Genomic DNA, 21,826 nt, shown 5'->3' with positions numbered 1-21,826 from the left:
ATGAAGGCATCTATAAGCTGCCGTCGTTACAAATGTGAAGCACAGCTGACCATCCCAACCTCATGTCAGGACTGCAATCCAGTACCAGCAGTAGTGTGACCTTTGAACTAATTCCTGCATCCTGGTAGAGTTCAAGCACATCGGGATGTGCTGAGAATCTGGGCTGTGTTGGGATCGTTATGGGATGCAGCACCTTTTGAGATTCGCATGAAATGCCAAGAAAATCTATGTGCATGAATATCAGCATTGTAATTTTCTTCTAATTTAGCTAAATATATCGTAAATATTTACTGTAAAATGGGAAATAATCTGGAGAGATGCAGCAGAACACAGAGGGCCACCATTGTTGCTGTTGCTGAAAACTGGGAAATGTGTGGTTTGCATTTACATGGACGTGATTTACATTGTGTCTAATATCTCTGAAGTCCGTTATTTAACCTTTGCATTTTTGTCCGACCAAAATGCTGTTGCCATGTAAACAAAAAGCCAAAAGGCAACAAAATGTTTATGCTTTCCTGTTCCAGCGTTCTGTGAAGAGGCCCTGAATTATTTTCTTTTCTAACTGCAGTGTCAGGATGTTGGACACAAACTTTCACTAACAGCCATCCATAAATCGGTGGGTCTATTCAAAGCCCACAGACTGAAGCAGAAACAGAAACAGCAGAGCTGTGAGACATATGGAAATCACTCCATCTACATACAGCATTCTATGTTTTTCTTGCTATGATGATTTCATTTAAACACACTTCGTCCCTATTGCTGACTCCAGTTCTTTTCTTATATATGGATGACTTCTGTTGCAAACAAATTTCCACACTGATAGGATGGCTGCAGTTTATCATGGGCTTATATGAATACTATATGAATACTATCAGCTGAAAAACATGTAAACACAAACATCATGTGCAGATTGCAGATGTTTCACCTGTTATATTCAGGCTACATGAATATGTCAAGAATGTCTTGGAAAAATATGAAGGAAACTTCAATGACTAAACTGAATGTGAAATATTTTACCTACTAGATAAGAATATGCTTTCAATACAAATAGTTCTGCTCCAATATTGGCAGATTTAACATCACGTTATGTGAAGAGTCAACACTTCCAACGTTGATTCTTCTTCTATTCGATCAGCTTTTTAAGAACTGACCACAGGTTCTCCATCGGGTTCAAATCTGGGGAGATTCCTGATTCCTCCGCTTGTCTGATATATGAGTCAGTTTTGTTATCGCATTAGCCTTGTGACATGGTGCTATATTATGCTGGAAAACCCAAAGATCAGCAAATTGTTCCTGGGTTGTGGGAATGTGTTGGTCTTTTGATCCCTATCTGGATTCTTGGCTCTGGTCTTGGATTAAACCCCAATCCTGCTGATAAGAAATAAATCCACACATGGATTATTTGGATGCTTGCTGTTGGCACCAACTGGATCTCATGATATTTCTCACCATTTCTTCACTGGAAAAATTGCTTTCTAGATGTTTCTATAGGGAGCATCAATTTGTAGTATTCTGTAGATTTCCTAAAATGTATTTTAGACAGAAAACATTTTTCTGCTGTGTAATGTGATGCCTTCAAACCTTTCTGCTTCCAATATTCGGGAAGTTCTGCAATTCTATATCGTTTCATTCTAATGTTAGATATTTTAGCGCTTGATGACTTCCATGTTCTAAAGGCACATTTACTGCAAATGAATCTGTCCTGAAGTTATGGACAATCCAGAAAAAGTAGGTGATAAAACATTACACCGCAAAGCGTTGATGGAAACACAAGTAACTTCTGCTAACACCAGAAAATAATTTCTCCCAAACGCATCAGATCTCTGTACATCGAAGCTCAAGTTAAATAAGAACATTTTAGGCAAAAACTGGATTTTGTTTGTTACAAAAATAATGTTTGAAGTTATTAAGTTAAGCTTTTTGTCATGAATTGGGAAGGTTGTAAGTTTGGAAACACAAAAGACTTTTGACTATGATTTAGTAGCTTCCAACAAGCATTTTTGGATCAGACACCATTTAAATGGCCTAGTTAAAGTAAAGTGTAGTTGTACAAATCAGACAACATTGACAGGCAACCACTACAAACTGAAAACTCAAGACTCAGACCTTTATAAAGGACTGTGCATATTTCAGCTTTAGCGATAACGTAAAACCAAAAGAAAATTGTATTTCTTAAACCAACAGATATTAAAAATTAAATGTTTATAATTTCAAAGAAAATCTCAAAAGGCAACTTAAATTTCATTGCATCACTTTGTTAGCTGAATGACATGTTAAGTAAAATCTGTAATTAATTTTAATGCCAACAATTATGGTTCCTTTTCCAAACATCCAATGATCAAAATGTTTGTCAGTGGAGGAACTTGGGTTCAATGTCCACACACTTCTGGAAATTGAAAAATGGGTAAAAAAAAAAAAGGTTCTGGGCGCTCAAAGCATTTTGAATAACTTTGAGAAAAAGTATTTCTTAACTAGAAATAAAGGACTAAATGAGAAAGGTGTACAAAAATGTGAATATTTGTGGCAAGCCCTCAGCTATTTTAAAAGTGCTTTAAGTGCACGATGAAGCATTTATCTCAGCAAGCTGCAGAGTGCATTATTCAGCCATGTGTCACATCCAGAATGGGGGTCAAGCCCAGCTCAGCAGTGCTAGCAGCTCAGCAGTGCTAATGTGCCCAATTTATCTAGGAAAAAAAATACAAATTCAGCATAAAATCCCTAAGACTTAAACTAAGACTGAGTATTTTTGTTATCTTAACTCAGAGACCAAATTCATTGAACAGCGAAGTTAGAAAAAAAAAAGTTTAATGATGTACTTATTGTAGCTGCCACATTGATGATTATTTCAATCTTAAACCTGTCTCTCTGATCTCTTGGGTGAAAGAATCTGGATATGATTGTATTTTTCTTAACGCTAGATGTTGACTTAATTGCTGAGCCCTAAATTTGAATCTAAGCATCATTGAAAAAGATGTTTCTAAAGTTTGGAGCTTCCCATTTGTTCTTCTATTGCTAATAGGAGGCAAACCCTCACTCATGAATAATTAAAGGCCTATGATTACGTATTCTGGTGAAACTATTTCAAAAACTGGACAAGGATCAACATAAGAGACTTTTCAGAATAAAACAACATGCTAAGCTCTTCATTCAGGCTTTAAAAAGCAAAACATCACTGTTACTGCTGCTCTGAAACTTTTTAATGGTGTTTAAGGCCTTGGATTTACAATATTTTTAATTATTCTATTTATTTTTAGAAATACTTCTCAAGATTGGAATCTCTGAACAAGCTGCCTATTGGTTTGCAGATTACATGGCAAGTAAAACACAATGTGTGCTGATGAATTGTTCTGTCTTTCTCCAGAATGTGTCCTAAAATGTGTCGTAGCACTCATTTTAGTCACAATTTACATTTCTGATCTGTGTGCACACCTATCAGCTGCTTGAAAAAAATCCTTTAGAAATGTGAACACAGACATTATCATTGGTGCAACATGTTTAGCATTGAGATGCTATTTTGAGCTTCAATAGTTTTGCTGGTAGGCGATAGTGTTTTCCAGTGTCCAATAAAATTGTTTTTGAGGCAAAAACAAACCTAATCTAAACTTAGTCATTAACGGGAATATCATCTCAGATATTCTAGAAAAGTCTAGTGTTACAATGTGAGCCAGGCCCAGTCAAAGGTCAGACATCAAACTGAAAACCTGAAAATGTTCAACCCTTAATAAACTCACACTAAAGTTGTAAAGGGCAGCAGAATAAAAAATTTTTTCCTACATTTTAGAGAGCAGAACATCTAGATAAAAACCAAAACAAGCCGTTCAAGAAGCTTCATTTTTCTCCCATTTTGGACCAACAGCTGTGGAAACAAGTTTTTCTAATGTCTATGTTTCTGTCTGTAATATTTAGAAAGCAAGGCTCAGTATCCAGTAGTGAAGCTGAAGTAAGGAGGTGTATGTAAATTTAAATGTAAAGTAGGATTATATCAGAGGAAGACAAATCCACAGCGGTAACTGCTTGCTCAGAGTGGATTGTCTCAGAGCCCAGAACAGTGTGGGTGGAGATATTTAAGAAGCATCACTTTCATTTGGAAAGATATTACCACATATCCCCCTGCTTAATCATCCATCTATATCTTATTTGTTAGAGCCAAACACAATTTCTAACCTACAAACTTTCACTAATTATTTAACCTCTTTTTTTTCCCTAATACTGGAGGCGGTTGGCTGGCTTGTGTTTCAGTTCCTACATAATTGTTTACTCTGATCTACAATTCAATTACACCAACCTGCTCCCACAACAGCCTGCACCATGCCGCGCAAAACTTTATCGTTTCTCTCATAAAATTTATGATGGTGGATGACACATGTACAAACATGTTTGTACACGCAGGATGGTGATGTTAGTTTTACAAGACATCAAAGAAAATTACTAAAAAGTATTGCACATGAAATCTGGTGCACAAAAAAACAATATCAGTAGAAATTGACTGTGTAGTAGGACTATCTGTTCACTAAAAGCATTTCATGTTAGTTAGCCTGGATCTCCACTAAATAGTGAAAGCCAAATGTCACATGTAGCCATTTTAAAGCTAAATGTGCAGCTAAAAAGATGCACTTTTTAGCAATGAAGGAAAACAAAGAACATGTGCAGGAGCCTAAATGAGGACTTGGGTAACGGCATGCATTAAAGTTCTCAGAGGAATAGAGAAGCCTGCATTTTAAGCTGCGAAGTGACACAGATATGGCTGTGTAATGGTGCTGAGTGGAGCTTAAACTCCTTGTGGCTTCCCAGCCCTCAAACAGCCAAGAGAAAATTACACACATGTCACTCAGACTAATATATTAGGTGTTTCATGTTTCACACTCTCGTCTGTAAGTGTTGCTTAGGACAGCACATTCTCTGAGTCTTTTCAACAGAATGGGGATTTGTAACCGCAGCAATTAATATTTGAATGTGAACTGTGTCAGCACAACATTAATGCCAAAAGTTGTAGGAGGTAAACAGCAGCTCTGCTGCTCCAAGCTGGAACTGTGAGTCGTGTTTAACAAGGATATCTGTTTCTTCAAATACGTCATCTCTCAATCTGTTAGGAAATTAACTGTTTTCTCTGTTTTTTTAAAGTTAGTAGGAAGAATCCATGAGCATCTGCACCAAGTGGTAGAAGGAGCAACCTGGATGAAGAATCAGGATTCTCATTGAGGACTCGGGTCAACTGCTACTCAGAGCCATTACAAATAACTTTTCCAGCAGTTAAATCAGTTTTGAGTCAGTTTGTCTGTATTTATTTTAAGCAGCCAGATTTGTAAATCTTCTTACTGCCTTAAATTAGTTACACTCTACAGTTTATGTCAAATGCCAAACACGGACAAAACCATTTTACTGAGGGATTTGTGCTTTTCTCCAGGGTGGAATGAGAATACACTGAGCCCGAGGCTATGTCTAAACTGTTTGATTATTCATTATACACACTATCTGATGGCTAAAAGTGTCATTTTTTTCTACTCCTTGTAAACCATTGGAAATTAATTCCTTGGTATCACGTGATCTACACGTTGCAGGAAAATTACGATTCATTGATGATTGTTTAGATTGTAGGTTTTTTCAGAATCGTTGAAGCTACTTAGATATTTTGATCATTATTATCAACCCACATCTTATCAGATTATAAATGCTATGTGTGGTGTAACTGTTTCAAAACTTCGGTTTCCTGTCAAAGCAATAAACATGTCAAAACTGTTTTGTAAGTTACAACTAAAAAGTAATATTTGTCAACTTTTATAGCGAAGAATGCCTCCCAACAAGGGTCTTTGGTAGACCATATCAACATTTTCTTGTTGTATATAAATAACTTTGTTACAACCTCGTTATTGGAATGAGATTAATATAGTCAATATATAAAACTCTGAATTTAACAACAATTTTATCCATATTTATTAAGGCAGCCAAGAACATTTCATGCGTAGTTATCTATAACAGAAGGAGTGAATGGTGGAAATCAGAGAGTTGATGGTTTCATTCGATGGAAAACTTTTAACCAATTTGAATAATTAATTGAAATTGACTGAACTGATCAAAACCGAGGATCAGTTGGAACATATGTGTGACTGGATTAAATTGAATTATTTGTAAAAATGCTTTTACATGCATGTTGAGAATTGGCATTATATAAATAAACTAAACAGCATTTTAAAAATAATCATCAAATTGCTGTAAGTTGTATGTAATGAATGAGAAAACATGTCAAACACAACTTAAGATATTACAGCAGAATGGCAACAAACCTTAAGCAACATGGTGAGTAAATATAAACTTCCAGTAAAGATCTAAATTTTCCGTTTTTAAATTGATCCTGCTTTCATTATACTTGAAATAATTTTTGATTTGCAGGTAAAATACTGACTACTCCTGATTACTTTCTACAACTCTGTTTGGCAAAACATGTGAGAAAGTAGGAACAACGATACGTTAGGAAAATGAAAAATGTCAGCAAAGCAGCAGTGAGAGTCACAGTGAGCAACGGAGTGGATGTGTTCATGTCTAAAAGTAAACATACAATACCCCACGCTCAGAGTTCTCCATGTGTGAATCTCTCTATTGGAGCAAGGGCAAGGCAGGTACAGGACGGAACAGGAAGGGTGGAGCCAAAGACAGGAAACAGGAAGATAGAGAGAAACATAAAAGGGAGTGAGACTCCAGTCAGAGATGTTGTGAAAAAGACATCTATTTCATCTGCATGTTTTCATTACTTCCATTCCGTCACATTTTTATTCTGTTTCTCTTGACAGTGAGAGAAAAAAAGAAACAAAATCAAACTTCATTCAGACTCTGACAGAATGTTTTCCACTCTAATTATAATTTCCTGCAGAGCTTCAGCAGGATTTCTGAACACACGATTGTCTTGAGGTTATGGCAGTGATCTGAATACTGAAAAACCCATTTATTTGACTTCACCTCTTTGGAGAAGTTGCACATAGCATCAAATATAAACATGGCTCAGCACTGAAAACAATAAACTGATTGATATAAAGTATGACAGTGTGGACATTTAATGGATCTTCAGTTATGTGGGACATAAAAATTAGAGGATTCATCTGGGTGGCAAGTTTTAAAGTTGAATTCTTACAGGTTGATATCCCAGAGCTTCATGAACAATTTATAAAATGGGTCAAAATAAAGATAAAAACTCTGCAGCCAGGTAAAACCTCTTCAATCCCTGAGCTGTCGCGTGAAGAGAAAACGTGAACATGAAGCCAGATTGTTCAGGGAGAAATCTCATTCAACACGTTCCGTCACAGCTAGTGGAGGTCAAAACTTCTGTCTCAATTTTTAAAATATTCATTGTTAGCAGAACAAACAAATTATTGAACTACTAGAACTAGTTTGAAAAAGCTAAGTTTTATCATTTTAGACGTACTGCAAACAGCCTCCAGGATTGTTCATATTTCACACAATTAACTGAATGGCATAAACCTGTATTATTTAAAACTGCCTCAGTCGGGTATAATGTCAAAATGTGGACAGAAGAGTATTTCTGTTGTGATGGAAAGAGCAAGAAGAGAGGACGATGAATGGAAGCTGGAATGCACAAAACGATGGATGCAACAAAGCAACTATGTATCCATGTAAAAATCTTTATAAATCAGATTTTATTTCATGTTTTGATGTTTGAATTGGTTAAAATGATTAGAGGAATGAAGAGGGAGCAACTAATTACACCCACGGCATAAAAACGCCAAAACAACACCTTAGCAAAAAAATTGGTTGCAAATATATAGAATATATAAAATATGTAAATATTGCTCCTGTATCCTCATTTTATTTAGCTTGAAGTTTATATGGTTGTACTTTGTGTGCTGTGAGCACTTAAAAACCAAAGACAAAAATCTTGATTCGTTCACAGTCTGATTCTAATCAGTTGAAACCGAATGTTTTCTGCATCTGTTAGTTTTCGGCATTTCAGGAACATTTAAATACCAAAGTAGTTTTTTTCTTGGTTTTTGTTTTATGTGTTAAAATAAAATGTTGAACATTTAAACTCTTACCTGCTGCAGACATCTCATCAACTTCTCCTAGCATATATTAAATCAATTAAACATTATAAATTTCGGCTTTTGTTTCCTGCCAAACAAACTCTTGATTAAAAAAACAGTCAATCCAGCTACTGGGGAAAATAAAATGTATCTGTATTTCTAAATCAAAAACATGGTTTTGTTTCTGAACACATCATTATTTAAACTAATAATTATCAAAAATGTATTCCAGTCCACACAGTGCAAGTTATTCACGTTGTATGAAACTATATTGCAATAGCAAAGCAGCAGCACTAATTTAAAGCAGTTTGGTCATTAAATGTTGACATAAATTATGCATATTTCACTAAAAACTATTCCCTCCACTATCTGAGCATGACACGTCCAACATATGGCTGTCCACCTAAACTAGCATCCAGGAGAAGGAAATAATTAATCAAAGAAGTTGCCAAGAAGCACATGGTAACTCTGGAGGAGCTGCACAGAATCAGAGCTCAGGTGGGAGAATTGTTTGACGGAACAACTATTAATTCCTGGCAAACCAGAGATGTGAACTTAAAGGAAAAGTTGCCAGAAGAAAGGCATTGTTGACAGCAAGTCATAGGAAGTCCTATTTACAAGTTGAACACAAAGAAAATGGCTTTCTGCGCCGTGAGCAATTATTTGTGTCAACATGAAAAACAGTGTGTGCTGTGGAGAACGAGCATCCTGAATACATAACACATTTCTTGATTCGTGCTTTGATAACATTTTCCTATCTCTGATATTTGTGGTCAGAAAATAGAAATAAACTTCTGGGTTTATTGAATATGTGATAATAGATCATTAGTCAGTATTTTACCTGCTATGGAAAACAGATCAAAGTTCAAGTGTTATTAACTCTCTGAATTAAATGATAAATATGCAGGCAACAAATTCTAATTTACTAAAAGTATTTTCTCTTTCACTTTAATATGATGCACTACGTTGAATTTGTTTGCCATATAAAACCAAAATAAGATAGATGGGACTTTTTGTTATAATACAGCAAAACGTTTGAGGTATAAATACTTTGAAGGTGTTGTACGTGAACATAATTGAGTTTCTGAGTTGTGTAAATCTTTTCCAAAGTGTTTATGTACCTCCAGTCAGATTTCTGCAGGAACGTTTGCAGATTTCTGCGGCTGAAGCAGTCGAAGGCACCATTTAGCCAGACGAAACACTTGTATTGTTTACTTCCTGCTTTGTGTATTTGGCTTCACGTTTTCCTTTGAAGTTTATAATTTGGAACAGAAACTTGTGTGTTTATGTTCCAAATCAAATCAAAGTTAATTTTCTTTATAGGGTGATGAAGCATTTCAGGTATGTGGAAACTAGATACAAATACGCATACATAGATAACATTAAAATCCCCAGAAAGATGCAGATTCTCTCATTAATTTGCAGTTCCAGATTTGTCACCTTTCCTCAGTTTCTCAGCTCAGGTCTGCTGTTCAGGCATTGTACACTAAAATCCCCCTTGTTTAGGGAATAGCAGAAACATTAATTATTCATCAATTCTGCTTTCAACATTTCAATAAAAAGTGTATCTTGTGGTTGTTTGAGTCCTGAGGCTGTAGAAACACCAGATCCCCATTAAGTCTTCAGCTGTGTCCACCGATGTTGAAGTTTACATTAAATTATCAGCAGCATCCCCCTCCAGCTTTGTTCAAATCCCCTCTGAAACACATGTAACAATTTCTGAAAAGAATGATCGGACAATTGGACATGCTCCCTTCCTGAAAAGTTCTGTCGCAGAATAATTTATGGGGAGTAAAAAGTGCGTAAAGCACTTTCCATTAAAAAACAACCTTGTCTATCCCACAGGGACAACTGGCTGAAGCGTACAGGTTTAAAATATAAATGACCAGAGAAAATGGTCTCCGACATTGTAAATGTTCTTTTGTCAGAATGCATTTCCATCTTCATTTATCTCTTCTTCTTATAAATATTCTCACAAACTCGTTGTCTTATCTCTTTTTAAACCTACATAAAGTTGGAGCTTTACTTTCATGCTTCCTGTTTGCAACTTTCTTTAAAGTTTTTTTATTACCTCTGTTCCCTCCACCACTCCTGTGTTTATTCAACCAGAGTCTGACTCTAATCCCACCTCGGAGTACGGATTAATTTAAATCAGATCACCTGGACAACTTGTCAGCTGCATCCTTTTGAGTACAGCTGTGTTGGCCTTCTAATTGGCTTTTTAATGCAGGCCCTGTTATCCCGGTTAGCAATTACTAGCATGTCTACTTGAACCTAGAGTCGAGAAGAGCAGATTTGCTATCAATTTTTATATTTTTTGAGCCTTCTACATTTCTTCCTTTTCTTTCATCTTCTCCCTTCTCTGAAGTCACAACATATACTCATCTCTGTGCATCTCCTCTTTTCTCTCTGACTCCGAGTGTTTGAGATGTTCTCCATCAGCCAGAGTTTGACTCTGATGAGGTTTTCTAACTGACCCCATGTCAAGACTTCTGCTTTTCTTCCATTTGTCCTGTCACTTTATCTGAAAGTCTGGCATATAAAATGCACATTTTGTTTCACCTTTACACACTGTTTTGACTAAAAGGTTTAACTTCGGGCTGTTAATCGATTAATAAAATAACCTAATTAATAGCAAATCTGTTCAAATTAATCACACTTAATTAGTATTGATCACTTTTCAAGGAAACGTGATAAAGATAGATTGAGTCAATTACGTCGCAAATATAACAATATTGACAATAAAAGTCAAGGTTGTTGACTTTTATTGCTTATTTTGTGTTTTTAGTCTAATGCTATTTAAAAGTGGTGAAATTGATTTGCATGTAAAAAATGCACAATATAACTTTATTAAAACCATGACAAAACCATGACTTAAAAAAAACGCAGCAATTGTTATAAACTGCAACGTTTTTGCTTTGTTTTGAAAGCAGATCTAATCCTCCTCCTGAATCACATCCCTCCGGCTTCAACAATATTTACAGGTCGGCATTTTTTAGCTACCGTCTCTGTATTTGCGGTGAGTTTCCCTCGGCAGTGGCCCGCCTCTCGCTCCAAACAGCTGGAACAGTCGCAGACCCTCCTCCCTCCCTGCCACACCAGGTTGTTTCGCCTTCAGCTGATATGTAAATGACAAACTGCTTCAGTGGTAATTAAATTCACCTTTGCTAAGAACTCAAATTACTTTGGTTTTATCCAAAATACCATCTGGTCAAAGCTTAAAGCAAAATGGATCATTTAATAGCGTGTCTTTCTTTTTATCCATTGCTAGATTTACTGAGCAAACAGAAGAGACGTATGGCAACAATGAGGCAACACTTGCTAACACTTACTGCTAATTGTGCTAATGGGGGAGAAGCAACGTACTGTTTATCTGCCATCATGAGTGGCTATGCTAATTAGCCGGAGCATTTGTGACAGGCTGTGCTAGCTGCAGCGTAGCAGAGAGAAGGAGAGAGGGGTGAGCAGCGCCACACAGAGGGGTGACTGACAGCGCTGAGACCCTCCTCCAGGCTCTGATTGTTTCCAGTTAGCACTTGGAGAAAGAAGAGGAGCTTAATTTTTTCAAAGACTATTTGTCTCATACCACACTGTCACAACTTAGTGACAGTTTCAACAAAAAATAAAAAAATTCCCTTCTCACCCACCGCGGGTGGTTCTTATCCTCTGAGCTCGGGTCCTCTACCAGAGGCCTGGGAGCTTGAGGGTCCTGCAGTATCTTGGCTGTGCCAAGGACTGCACATTTCTGGACTGAGATGTCTGATGTTGTTCCTGGGATCTGTTGTAGCCACTGCTCCAGTTTGGGGGTTACTGCCCCGAGGGCCCCGATGACCACAGGCACCACTGTGGTCTTCACCTTCCAGGCCCTCTCCAGTTCTTCCCTGAGGCCCTGGTATTTCTCCAGTTTCTCGTGCTCCTTTTTCCTGATGTTGCAATCACTTGGTATTGCTACATCTACCACAACGGCTTTCCTCTGATGTTTATCCACTACGACAATGTCTGGTTGGTTCGCCATTACCATTTATATCTATATCTATATATATATATATATATATATATATATATATATATATATATATATATATATATATATATATATAGATAGAGATAGATATATGTATATATATTTAAATAACAGCTACATACTGCAGCTTAACTCATCCCACAATGTTCAAAAGAACAGAAATGCCAGAAAAAAAAAAAAAAAAAAAGAATAAACAACCTTCTTTCCTAGACTCTGAAAATGGTTTGTCGCCTTGTTTGTCAAAGTCGGGGTTAAGATGAACATCAGGTTTATAGAGCAAACTAGCAACTGTTGAAACCCCAATCCTTTTTTTTAAAAAAATGTGAAAAACATTGAGTGTCCAAGAGGGAGCAAAAAAAGGATTTACAATTTCTGTACAGACAAGTTGGTTGAAATTCCTGCTGAGACGTGTGCAAACCTCAAGACCAGACAAGAAGCATCACAACATTGTCTTCGATAATAAGGATTCTCCCACCCAATGAACTTTTTACTTATTTGCTGACAAATATCTGAAAATTTGTCGGTTAGTCTGTACATTCATACCAAGGCCATTACAAATGCTATGCCCAGTGAAGACCAATATGAAGAAAGAGACACATTTGCATCAACTTAACAATAAAATCTTACACATCAGTTAATCTCTTCATCTGTCTGTATTCATGTCTTTGGGTTCACCCAAAGTTCTGCTTGGACCCAGAATGTCTTATCGTGTGGTTTGAGACATTTGTTGAGCAAAAAAATGTAAATAAACCAGATTAAACAGAATTTAAATTCCATTTATTCTAGAAAAAAAATAGAAGATTTTGCCAATATATTGTTGAAAATGTTACATTTAACATTTGATTTGCATTTCTGTGCTGATTTTGCACCGATTTAGTTGGACATTTAAAACTATGTTCCAAGTAGTTTTAAATGTGCAGTAGTTGGCGAGTTGTGAAATGTTTAGTGTGATATCGTTCCGTCAAGTGAGAAAATCTCCAGAAACCACGACAATAATGTTAAACATCGAACAGAAATGGGTCCAAAACAAACTGCATAAACAGAATGAGGAAAAGGGGATGAAGGGATGCAGAAAAGAGAAAGAGAGAATGTAAAGGGCAGGAAGAAGGTGATGGAGATCAGCCAGTGTGCATGTTCACCAAGACTCAGCTCCGTATTTTAATCCTGTAGCAAATTGTTGAAAATTGCATCATATTGGTTTCATATAAATTTACCACTTTTATATTTATTTTTTATTTGATATTTTCATCAGAAAAGTGACTACATTTATATTTTTGCTCTGCCTGACAAGAAAACAGTTTTTAAGCTTTTAAAGTTTCAATAATCCCTTTTCATAAAAATGTATCCACAATTTTTTTTATTTTTATTTTATTTTTAAGAATAAGCACATTTACTTTTCAACATTGATAACGCTTCAATTAATAACTGGTAGTAATGAGGACACTTTCAGATTTATAATGTCTCTCCCTAACTGAACTGTAATCAACATGATTTAATCAATATTATTTAACGGCATCGAGATTGTTGGTAGACTCTGATGTCCAACAGATGTCCAAATGTTCAGTTGAAAGGTCCGGTCAAACAGTCTAAAGAAATTTACTTTTTTTACTTTTTTGTCTTGACTTCTGTAAAAAAGAAGAAATAAAAATGGAAACCTTGCATTGTTTCATCTTTCATACATACTGAGCCAATCTTACATTTTTAAGAAAGTTTCTCCAGAAAGACAATTTGACAGGACCTTTAAATCTTGCTTACTCCCAAAATGATGCATCATGATCACAAAGTGGCCCAGAGAGGCTACCAACCATCTTGTTAATTGAGAACAAAGCTAAAGAGCTTTCAAAATCTTACACAAGCAGCTTTAGGTCTCTTGCACATAGGAAGCTATGGCTACAACTGTTTCAAACATGTTTCTTATGTAAGGCCCCGTCCACTTGAAGATTATTTTAGTTTTTATCCATAAATATTTTTTGTGGTTTAGGCAGTACATCCACGCAGATTCTGCATCTTTTACACCAGAAAGTCATTTTTGACACCAGGTTCCATAGTGGATGAATTTCTGAACGTGGGTTTCGTGACACTTGATTGACCAAGTCCTACAAATTAATGACATTTAAAAATAAAGAAATAAATTGTGCCAAGGAAACCCGTCTAATCTGGCAACACTGCACTGAATTCTTAATGTGCCTGGAAAGACCTTAAATCCAACCTGGATTATTCAAGCTGTGGTCTCCTTAAAAGCAGCACTGGGTTTGGTGAGGTTATTTATCTCTTTTTATTTTTGTCTTTTACAGACAGACTCCTCCTTTCCTGAAAACCAACCACTTCCTGTGTGCACGGGCCCTGCAGCTGCTGTTCCTGGCGCTGTTTGGTTTCAGTGCATACCTGCGCTTGAAGGTCAGGATGACCCCGAGGAGGATGATGATGATCATAAGACTCCCTGCGATCATGCCAGCCATTTTCACCGTGCTGTCCACCTGCTTCTCCGGCTCCATGGCGTCCGAATCCTGGGTGGATGCACCTGAGCATCCACACACACACACGCAAACACACACACAGAACGTCATATCGATAGGCAGAATCCCACAAATACAGTCTCAAAGAAACAAACTTACTTTTTACGTACAAAAACAACAGACACAGTCCATGCTGCATTAATTTACACAAAGGATCAAGTTCATGCACAAACAATACAGCATACATTAGTCAGCTACAAGGGAAGGCAACATGATTAGTCCCAATGTGAGGAGATGACTAAACATTCCTTCAAAAAAGAGTTAAATAAGAGCAATAAAAGTTATGCAGCAGGATAAAATATGAAAGAGAGACAATATAGAGTGGAACCCTCCTAATTCAGCAAAAGCTTCCCTGTTTTCAGATTATTGTTTTATGTATTTATTTTTGTGGAGGATTTCTAAAATGTGCAGCGTGGGAAACTGAAACACGCAGGTGTTGTGCTGCTTGACATGGTATTGGCAACCAATCCATTTTCCTCTGCTTAGCTGTACATAAGGAAGACTGTAGACGTAAGCTACAACAGAGCAGCCAAGATGGTTTCTACAACGTGAATTAAGATTAATCTATCAAAATAAACAGTTGTGACCATTTTCAGATGGGAGTCAGAACTTGCAGACAGTTGTTCTTTCTAACCCTTTTATTTAAACAAGATAACTAAATAAGGTCCACTTTGTTAGTGTTGAAGTAGCAAAACAATATTCAGAATGTTATAATCAGCCGAGGCAACACAATGAACCAAGAATTTACTAAATTAAATAAAATATTTCAGAATGCAAAAAAAAAAAAAAATTCCAAAGACAGAAAGAAAACTGTAAATGCAAAACACAAGTTGGATGATCAAACAGTCCTAAATATCAATGCAGATCATTCTGGCCTCAGAAAATAGATTTTCCTGGATGGATCTACACCAATATGTATTTACAGAGATGCGCCTGAACTGAAATATGAACAGAACATCTGACAGGATTAAATGCTCTGAAAAACAACATCTAACTCAGAAAGGTCTTCCTCTGTTGGACATTTTAGGATTGTATTTTACAAAGATTTTACTGGCAGGCCAGCAAGAGACAAGGAGAAAAAAAGTTGAGAGCAACAAAGTTGAACGACTATAAATCAAGATTTTATAGGCCTCTTATTAAAAGCCTGTGATTGTGCACATGAATGCTCCCGTTCACACTGAGCAGACTCTTGTTATAACCTTGATAGACAAAGACAGGCGATTAATAGAGTAATGCTGGTGTGTTGGAGTTCAGTTAATCCCTTGTCTCTCTCTTTTTCACCCACTCTGCAATAACAACACAAGGTTGGCAGCAGTATACACCGAACTCGCAGCTTAAGCACCTAACCTTGGCACACTTGGTAATAGCTGCCGCAGTCCTCAATGGCTGATGAGATGTTCTTATGAAATCCCTGAACGCCCTCAATGACAGACCATTCACGCACGGCCTCTCCATCCTTACACGTGTTTGAAAAAAAAATACGTATATAAGACAAATTCTTCTGTCACTCTCAATCCCACGCTTCAACGCTGAAAAAGAAATGTCACTTTACTGTGAATGTTTTTTAAAAGGGATCACAGAGACATTTCAATCGCGGGTTTGATGTATTTCTCTGAAAGCGCAAATAGTGTTTAGTGCTAATTAGAACAAACAATGATTCTGCTAATTATCAGCAGGCTTGAAGAAACTGGGGAAATGTGTCTATTAACTTTAATATAGTTCAGATCTGAAGTATAAATACACCGAAAAATGTCAGAGATACTCGATTTCAGACTGAAATTTCAAGGTTTCAAGGTTGAACCTAAAATGTACAATGACCATTAAGGTGAACTTAATGTGATGTTCAATACATTTACTGCACAAAATCATTCTTGGATGATAAGATTTTAGTCTGCTACGTTTTGCCTGCTCCCTTCAGAATGAGCAGTTTTAAGGCGCTGTCGCTTTAAATCAAATAAGCTGTTGCTGGCCACACCAGATGTGCAATTATATAACTGTACATTTTTGAAAAGCACAAGTGGCGCCTCCTGCACAACCAACAAGAATAAAGCAAATAGTTGGATAATAAATTGACAACAAAACACCTGGTTTTTCCAGGGTCACCAACTTATTTACATGTGATTTTAGTTGCGTTTCTTAAACGATGAAAAAAACCACAATTCCCAAATTGTGTTTTTTCGACATTGGTGGAATATTGATAAAGCACACATTTGCAATGTAAATGTAGCGACTGTTACCAGATAAATGCACATTAAGATATTCTCAATATGCATTTTGAATCCCATGTCTATGTTCAACGCTAAATATGTTTTAGATTATGGTGGGTCATAATAAAGCAACAATTAATTCTCAGATGCTCTAAACTGCAGTTCTCTGCATTTTTGCTCTTGTACCTTCTTTAAATCCCTTCATAATTGAATAACCTGATTTGTTGCTTTGCAATTTAAATGAGTCCTAAATAAGAACATTCCACTGATTTGGCATATAAAGACAGTCAATATTACAATTCAGAACAATCTGCTTCATTACATGTGTTGCAAAAGTACATGCCTTACATTTATCTTAGCCTCCAAAAGCAAAACAACGTGGAAATCTCAAACCTAAAGTTTGCATTTTGTCTGCTTTAAACCGGCTTCAGAGAAGCAGCAGGGACACAAATGTGAATCTTTTGCTTTCCACCCATTCCCACTTCATGTTGCCCTCTCTGTAATCAGAGACCAGAAGTTCCTAGTTGTCCATCAAGCACATTATGGTTACATGAGAGCCTTGGGTGATCATGCAGGAGACGAACGCTCACATTTCCATGTCAGCCTGTGCCCCAGTAATCACCTCACAGGTGTATTAAAGCTCAATTTCCCCCCTGAGTGATCCACATTATGTATCAGCTGGCACGTTTCACTGTGACCCCCCTTTGTTCACACTTCACAGCCTCACGTGCTGATTGGGTTCAACAGTTCACAATGCAACAGCAGAGAACCCCATCTGGCAACGGGTTCAGCTCCATTTGACATTGCAATTGACCAGGTTGGGAGCTGTTCAGCCAATCAGGTGAACTCAGACGGCGCTCTGACCAGGACAGGAGAGATGGGAGCTAATACAAGCGTGTCCATTACAAAGGGGCGAGACCTGAGTTGAAGCAAAATACCACGGCTAAATGGGATTGATTCACAGCTGGTGGAGGAGCATCATGGAGGCTGGGGCAGTCTCATTTATAGCTGTATTGTTATAATGAGCTAACAGGTGGCATATGACACTTTATGGATAATTCTGCCTTTCTTACCACCAGTGGCTTTAAACGGAGTCTATAAAAGGAACCGCCATACCATTTATACACCATACAAATTTAGATTTTATATTAGGACAATCGACCTCCTGTATGCCAATGTGAGGGATGCATACAGAGCAACACCCCTACCCCCACTAGGGAAGTCAGATCACAACATCGTTCACCTACAGCCACTGTACACCCCCCTGGTCCAAAAGCAGCCTACAACAGCTCGCTCCATCAGGAGGTGGTCCCCTGAGATGGAGAGTGCTCTGAGAGACTGTTATAACACCACGGACTGGGATGCACTGTTCAGCCCGCATGGCGAGGACATAGAGGGGCTGACACACTGCCTGACGGACTATCTGAACTTCTGCGCAGATGTGGTATCCCCTGCTAAGACTGTCCGCTGTTACCCTAATAACAAGCCTTGGGTAACGCGGGAAGTCAAAACTGTCCTCAACAAGAAGAAGGTTGCCTTCAGGAGAGGAGACAGGGAGGCCATGAAGGCAGCACAGCAGGAGGTGAAGCAGTGTGTGAGGGAAGCAAAAGACAGCTACAGGAGAAAGGTGGAGCAGAAGCTGAGAGAGAACAACATGAGGGAGGTCTGGGAAGGTGTGAGGACCATCACTGGCCTCAACACAAAGACCAGAGTCGTTGAGGGAACAATGGAGAGGGCAAACCAACTGAACAACTTCTTCAACAGGTTCAACCAGTCTGTGCCCCCCCAACCCCCTCTCTCACTGCAGCCACCTCTGCTCCTTACCACACACCTCCCCACAGACAAGAAAACACTGACAACCCCCCACACACCTCAGCACAACCTCCACCCCACATCACCACAGACCAGGTCAGAGAACAGCTGAGGAAGCTCAAGCCCAGGAAAGCAGCAGGGCCGGACCAGGTGTGTCCAAGGCTGCTGAAGACCTGCGCTGCTGAACTGGGAGAGCCACTACAGCGGATCTTCAACCTCAGCCTGCAGCTAAGGGAAGTGCCCACCCTCTGGAAGATCCTCCTGCATCGTCCCAGTGCCCAAGAAGAACAGGCCCAGCGAGCTGAATGACTTTCGGCCCGTGGCACTCACTTCACACCTGATGAAGACGTTGGAGCGGCTCTTCCTCGGCCTCCTCAGACCTCAGGTGGAACATGCTCAGGACCTCCTGCAATTCGCCTACCAGGCAGATGTTGGTGTGGAGGATGCCATCCTCTACCTGCTGCACCGGGCCCACTCCCACCTGGATAAGGGCAGTGGCACAGTGAGGATCCTTTTCTTGGACTTCTCCAGTGCCTTTAATACAATCCAGCCCCTTCTGCTCCAGGACAAACTAAATAGCATGGGAGTGGACCAGCACCTGGTCACCTGGATCCATAGTTACCTCACCAACAGGCCGCAGTATGTCAGGCTAAAGGACACCGTGTCTGACACTGTGGTCAGCAGCACAGGAGCCCCTCAGGGCACAGTGCTGGCCCCTCTTCTCTTCACCCTGTACTCCTCTGACTTCCACTACAACTCGGAACTGTGTCACATACAGAAGTATGCTGATGACACAGCCATAGTCGGATGTATCAGGGACGACGGAGAGGAGGAATATCGCTGTCTGGTGAGGGACTTTGCTCTCTGGTGCCACACAAACCACCTGGAACTCAACACCTCTAAGACGAAGGAGCTGGTTATAGACTTTGGGAGGTCCAGACCAATGCCGAGACCAGTCGTACTAGAGGGAACGGAGGTTGAGGTCGTGGGCTCCTACAAGTACCTCGGGCTGTGGCTGGACAGTAAACTGGATTGGTCAAAACACACCAGCCACCTGTACGGGAAGGTGCAGAGCAGGATGTACTTCCTGAGGAGACTGCGGTCCTTCAACATCTGCAGCAAACTGCTGTGGATGTTCTACCAGTCAGTGATCGCCAGTGTCCTCTTCTACACCGTGGTGTGCTGGGGAGGCAGCACATCCAAGAAGGACACGTCCAGACTGGACAAACTGATCAGGCGTGCCGGCTCTGTGGTCGGCATGAAGTTGGACTCTCTGGTGACGGTGGCAGAGGCGAGGACACTGAACAAACTGCTGGACATCATGGACGATAGCAGCCACCCTCTACATGCCGTCATCAGCAGCCAGAGGAGCCTGTTCAGTGACAGACTGCTGCTTCCCAAGTGCCGGACCAATAGATTCAAGAACTCCTTTGTCCCCCACGCCTTCAGACTGTACAACTCCTCACTGGGGGGTCGGAGGTGACACAGGACAGGGGAAGAAGGAGTAGTTTTTCTACAAATGTGAACTCCATATTTATCAGGCCAAACCATACAGTGCAATACCATATCACTGGTCAATCTATCCACCAAATTGCTATAATTTCCTTTTGTGTTGTATTTATATTCTTTGTTTTGTATTTAATTTGTATTTTTTGTATTTTGTGTATGCTTACTGTGTGCCACATTTTTGCCTGTGAGCTGCTGGTAACTATAATTTCCTGAGGGAGTCTTCCCAAGGGATCAATAAAGTCAAGTCTAAGTCTAAGTCTAAGTCTAGCATTCCTTCCTGAAAGAGTAATTTATACAAGGAGACAAGAAATAAATGCAAATTACTCATTTGCATTTATTTATATAAATATATATATAAAGTAGTTATATTGTCTTCCTCTTCTGCTTCCAATATTGTGATGTTTAGTATTTTGGGTAATGTGCCAAAATAGAAGGAAAATGTCCAGCTGGCTAAATGTAGAGTTAGCATGGAAAATTCAAGTTCATAAAACTATTAGCAAACAATCATTGTGCTCCAAACAATCCTTTGCAACATGACCATTGTACACAGATATTGAAATGACCAGTAGTGGGCGCACTTGTGCAAATGCATGAATAGTGGAGCTAGCTTTTCATTTAGCGCTTTAGCATTTTTGCTAATTTTGAAAATGTTTACTGCATTTAGCCTTCCATAAATATTTTTTTGGGATAAAATCTAAAGCGCTAGTTTATTAGGCTGCTGTGTAAACTTTCCTTTAAATATATTTCAATATCTGTGTTGATGCTGATGTTGTTTATGTTCATTAGAGCAATACTCAACAACTAACAAGCTGAAAATATAAACGAAAGTATATTCCAAAAAAAATCCCTTTCCATACAGGTAGGTGTGCAATAACCAAGTTGATCATGTTGTAGCACTTTAGCATTAGCTTCCACCAAGTACTGTGTTGGTATAGCACTTTAGTGTTAGCAGAACTAATTATTAGGATTAGCGCAGGTAAACATCTGGTTAGCGCTGCCCACCACTGTCCACGGCAGCATATTAGCAACATATTGTTTTGCCTTAGTGTAAGCTGTGCACTTTAGCCTTATTCTCTTTAGAAATACCAAAGCCAGGGAGAAGAGTCATTTTTTACATAAATGTATCATTTCTGAGTAGTTTTTGTTTCTTAAATCTTGGAAAGTAACATTTCCAATTACTTCATTAATTGATAGATATTCAGCTTTTCCCACAAGGTTTAGTATTTCAGATAAATTGTAAAATTCCAGTTGAGATCATCACTTTAAAAGGTGACCAATAAACATGGTTCAAGTCTTTTTATTTCTACTACTTATTTATTATAAATTGTTTTTTTTTTTTGTAATTACTGCAAGAGCCACAGAAAAGAGGCAAGACTCTTAATGCCTGAAAGAGTCTTGAAACTATTTCTTCTGGAGAGAAGATGAAATGTGGAAGTGAGAGGCTGAAGCGCTCCGGCTGTCTCTGTGGACCCTAGACTGTCTGTTTCGGACGCTTGGCCTTCCCAGTGACTGTCTGCTGGTGTCTGCTGACACCAGGGGAAAACTGTACACATCACTGCAGGACTTACTGCAGGAAAACAGAAACTGCTACACAAATTAAACACTAATGTAGTTGAAGTGAATCTGCAGTGGTTTACAGAAGAGTCTTGTTTGTTTCAGCTTGTTGAACACCAACAGTGCATCCGAAAAGCATTCAAATTGCTTCATTTATATCTGTTTCCTTAAACT

The 21,826-nt window shown here is 38.6% G+C and overlaps 1 protein-coding gene across 1 annotated transcript in view; it reads right to left on the bottom strand.

Moving 5' to 3' along the window:
- The window catches only part of LOC129372664 (receptor-type tyrosine-protein phosphatase T-like), a 292,638-nt gene that overhangs the window by 89,577 nt on the left and 181,235 nt on the right, over positions 1-21,826 (bottom strand). The window contains 2 exon segments of the mRNA XM_055050081.1: positions 6,559-6,591; positions 14,440-14,575. Coding sequence (XP_054906056.1) covers positions 6,559-6,591; positions 14,440-14,575 — 169 coding nt within the window.

This window comes from Poeciliopsis prolifica, unplaced genomic scaffold (genome assembly GCF_027474105.1).
Source record: "Poeciliopsis prolifica strain line A6 unplaced genomic scaffold, Auburn_PproV2 SCAFFOLD030, whole genome shotgun sequence".
In the NCBI taxonomy this organism is placed as follows: domain Eukaryota; kingdom Metazoa; phylum Chordata; class Actinopteri; order Cyprinodontiformes; family Poeciliidae; genus Poeciliopsis; species Poeciliopsis prolifica.
This window is presented reverse-complemented; position numbering and strand designations above follow the sequence as displayed.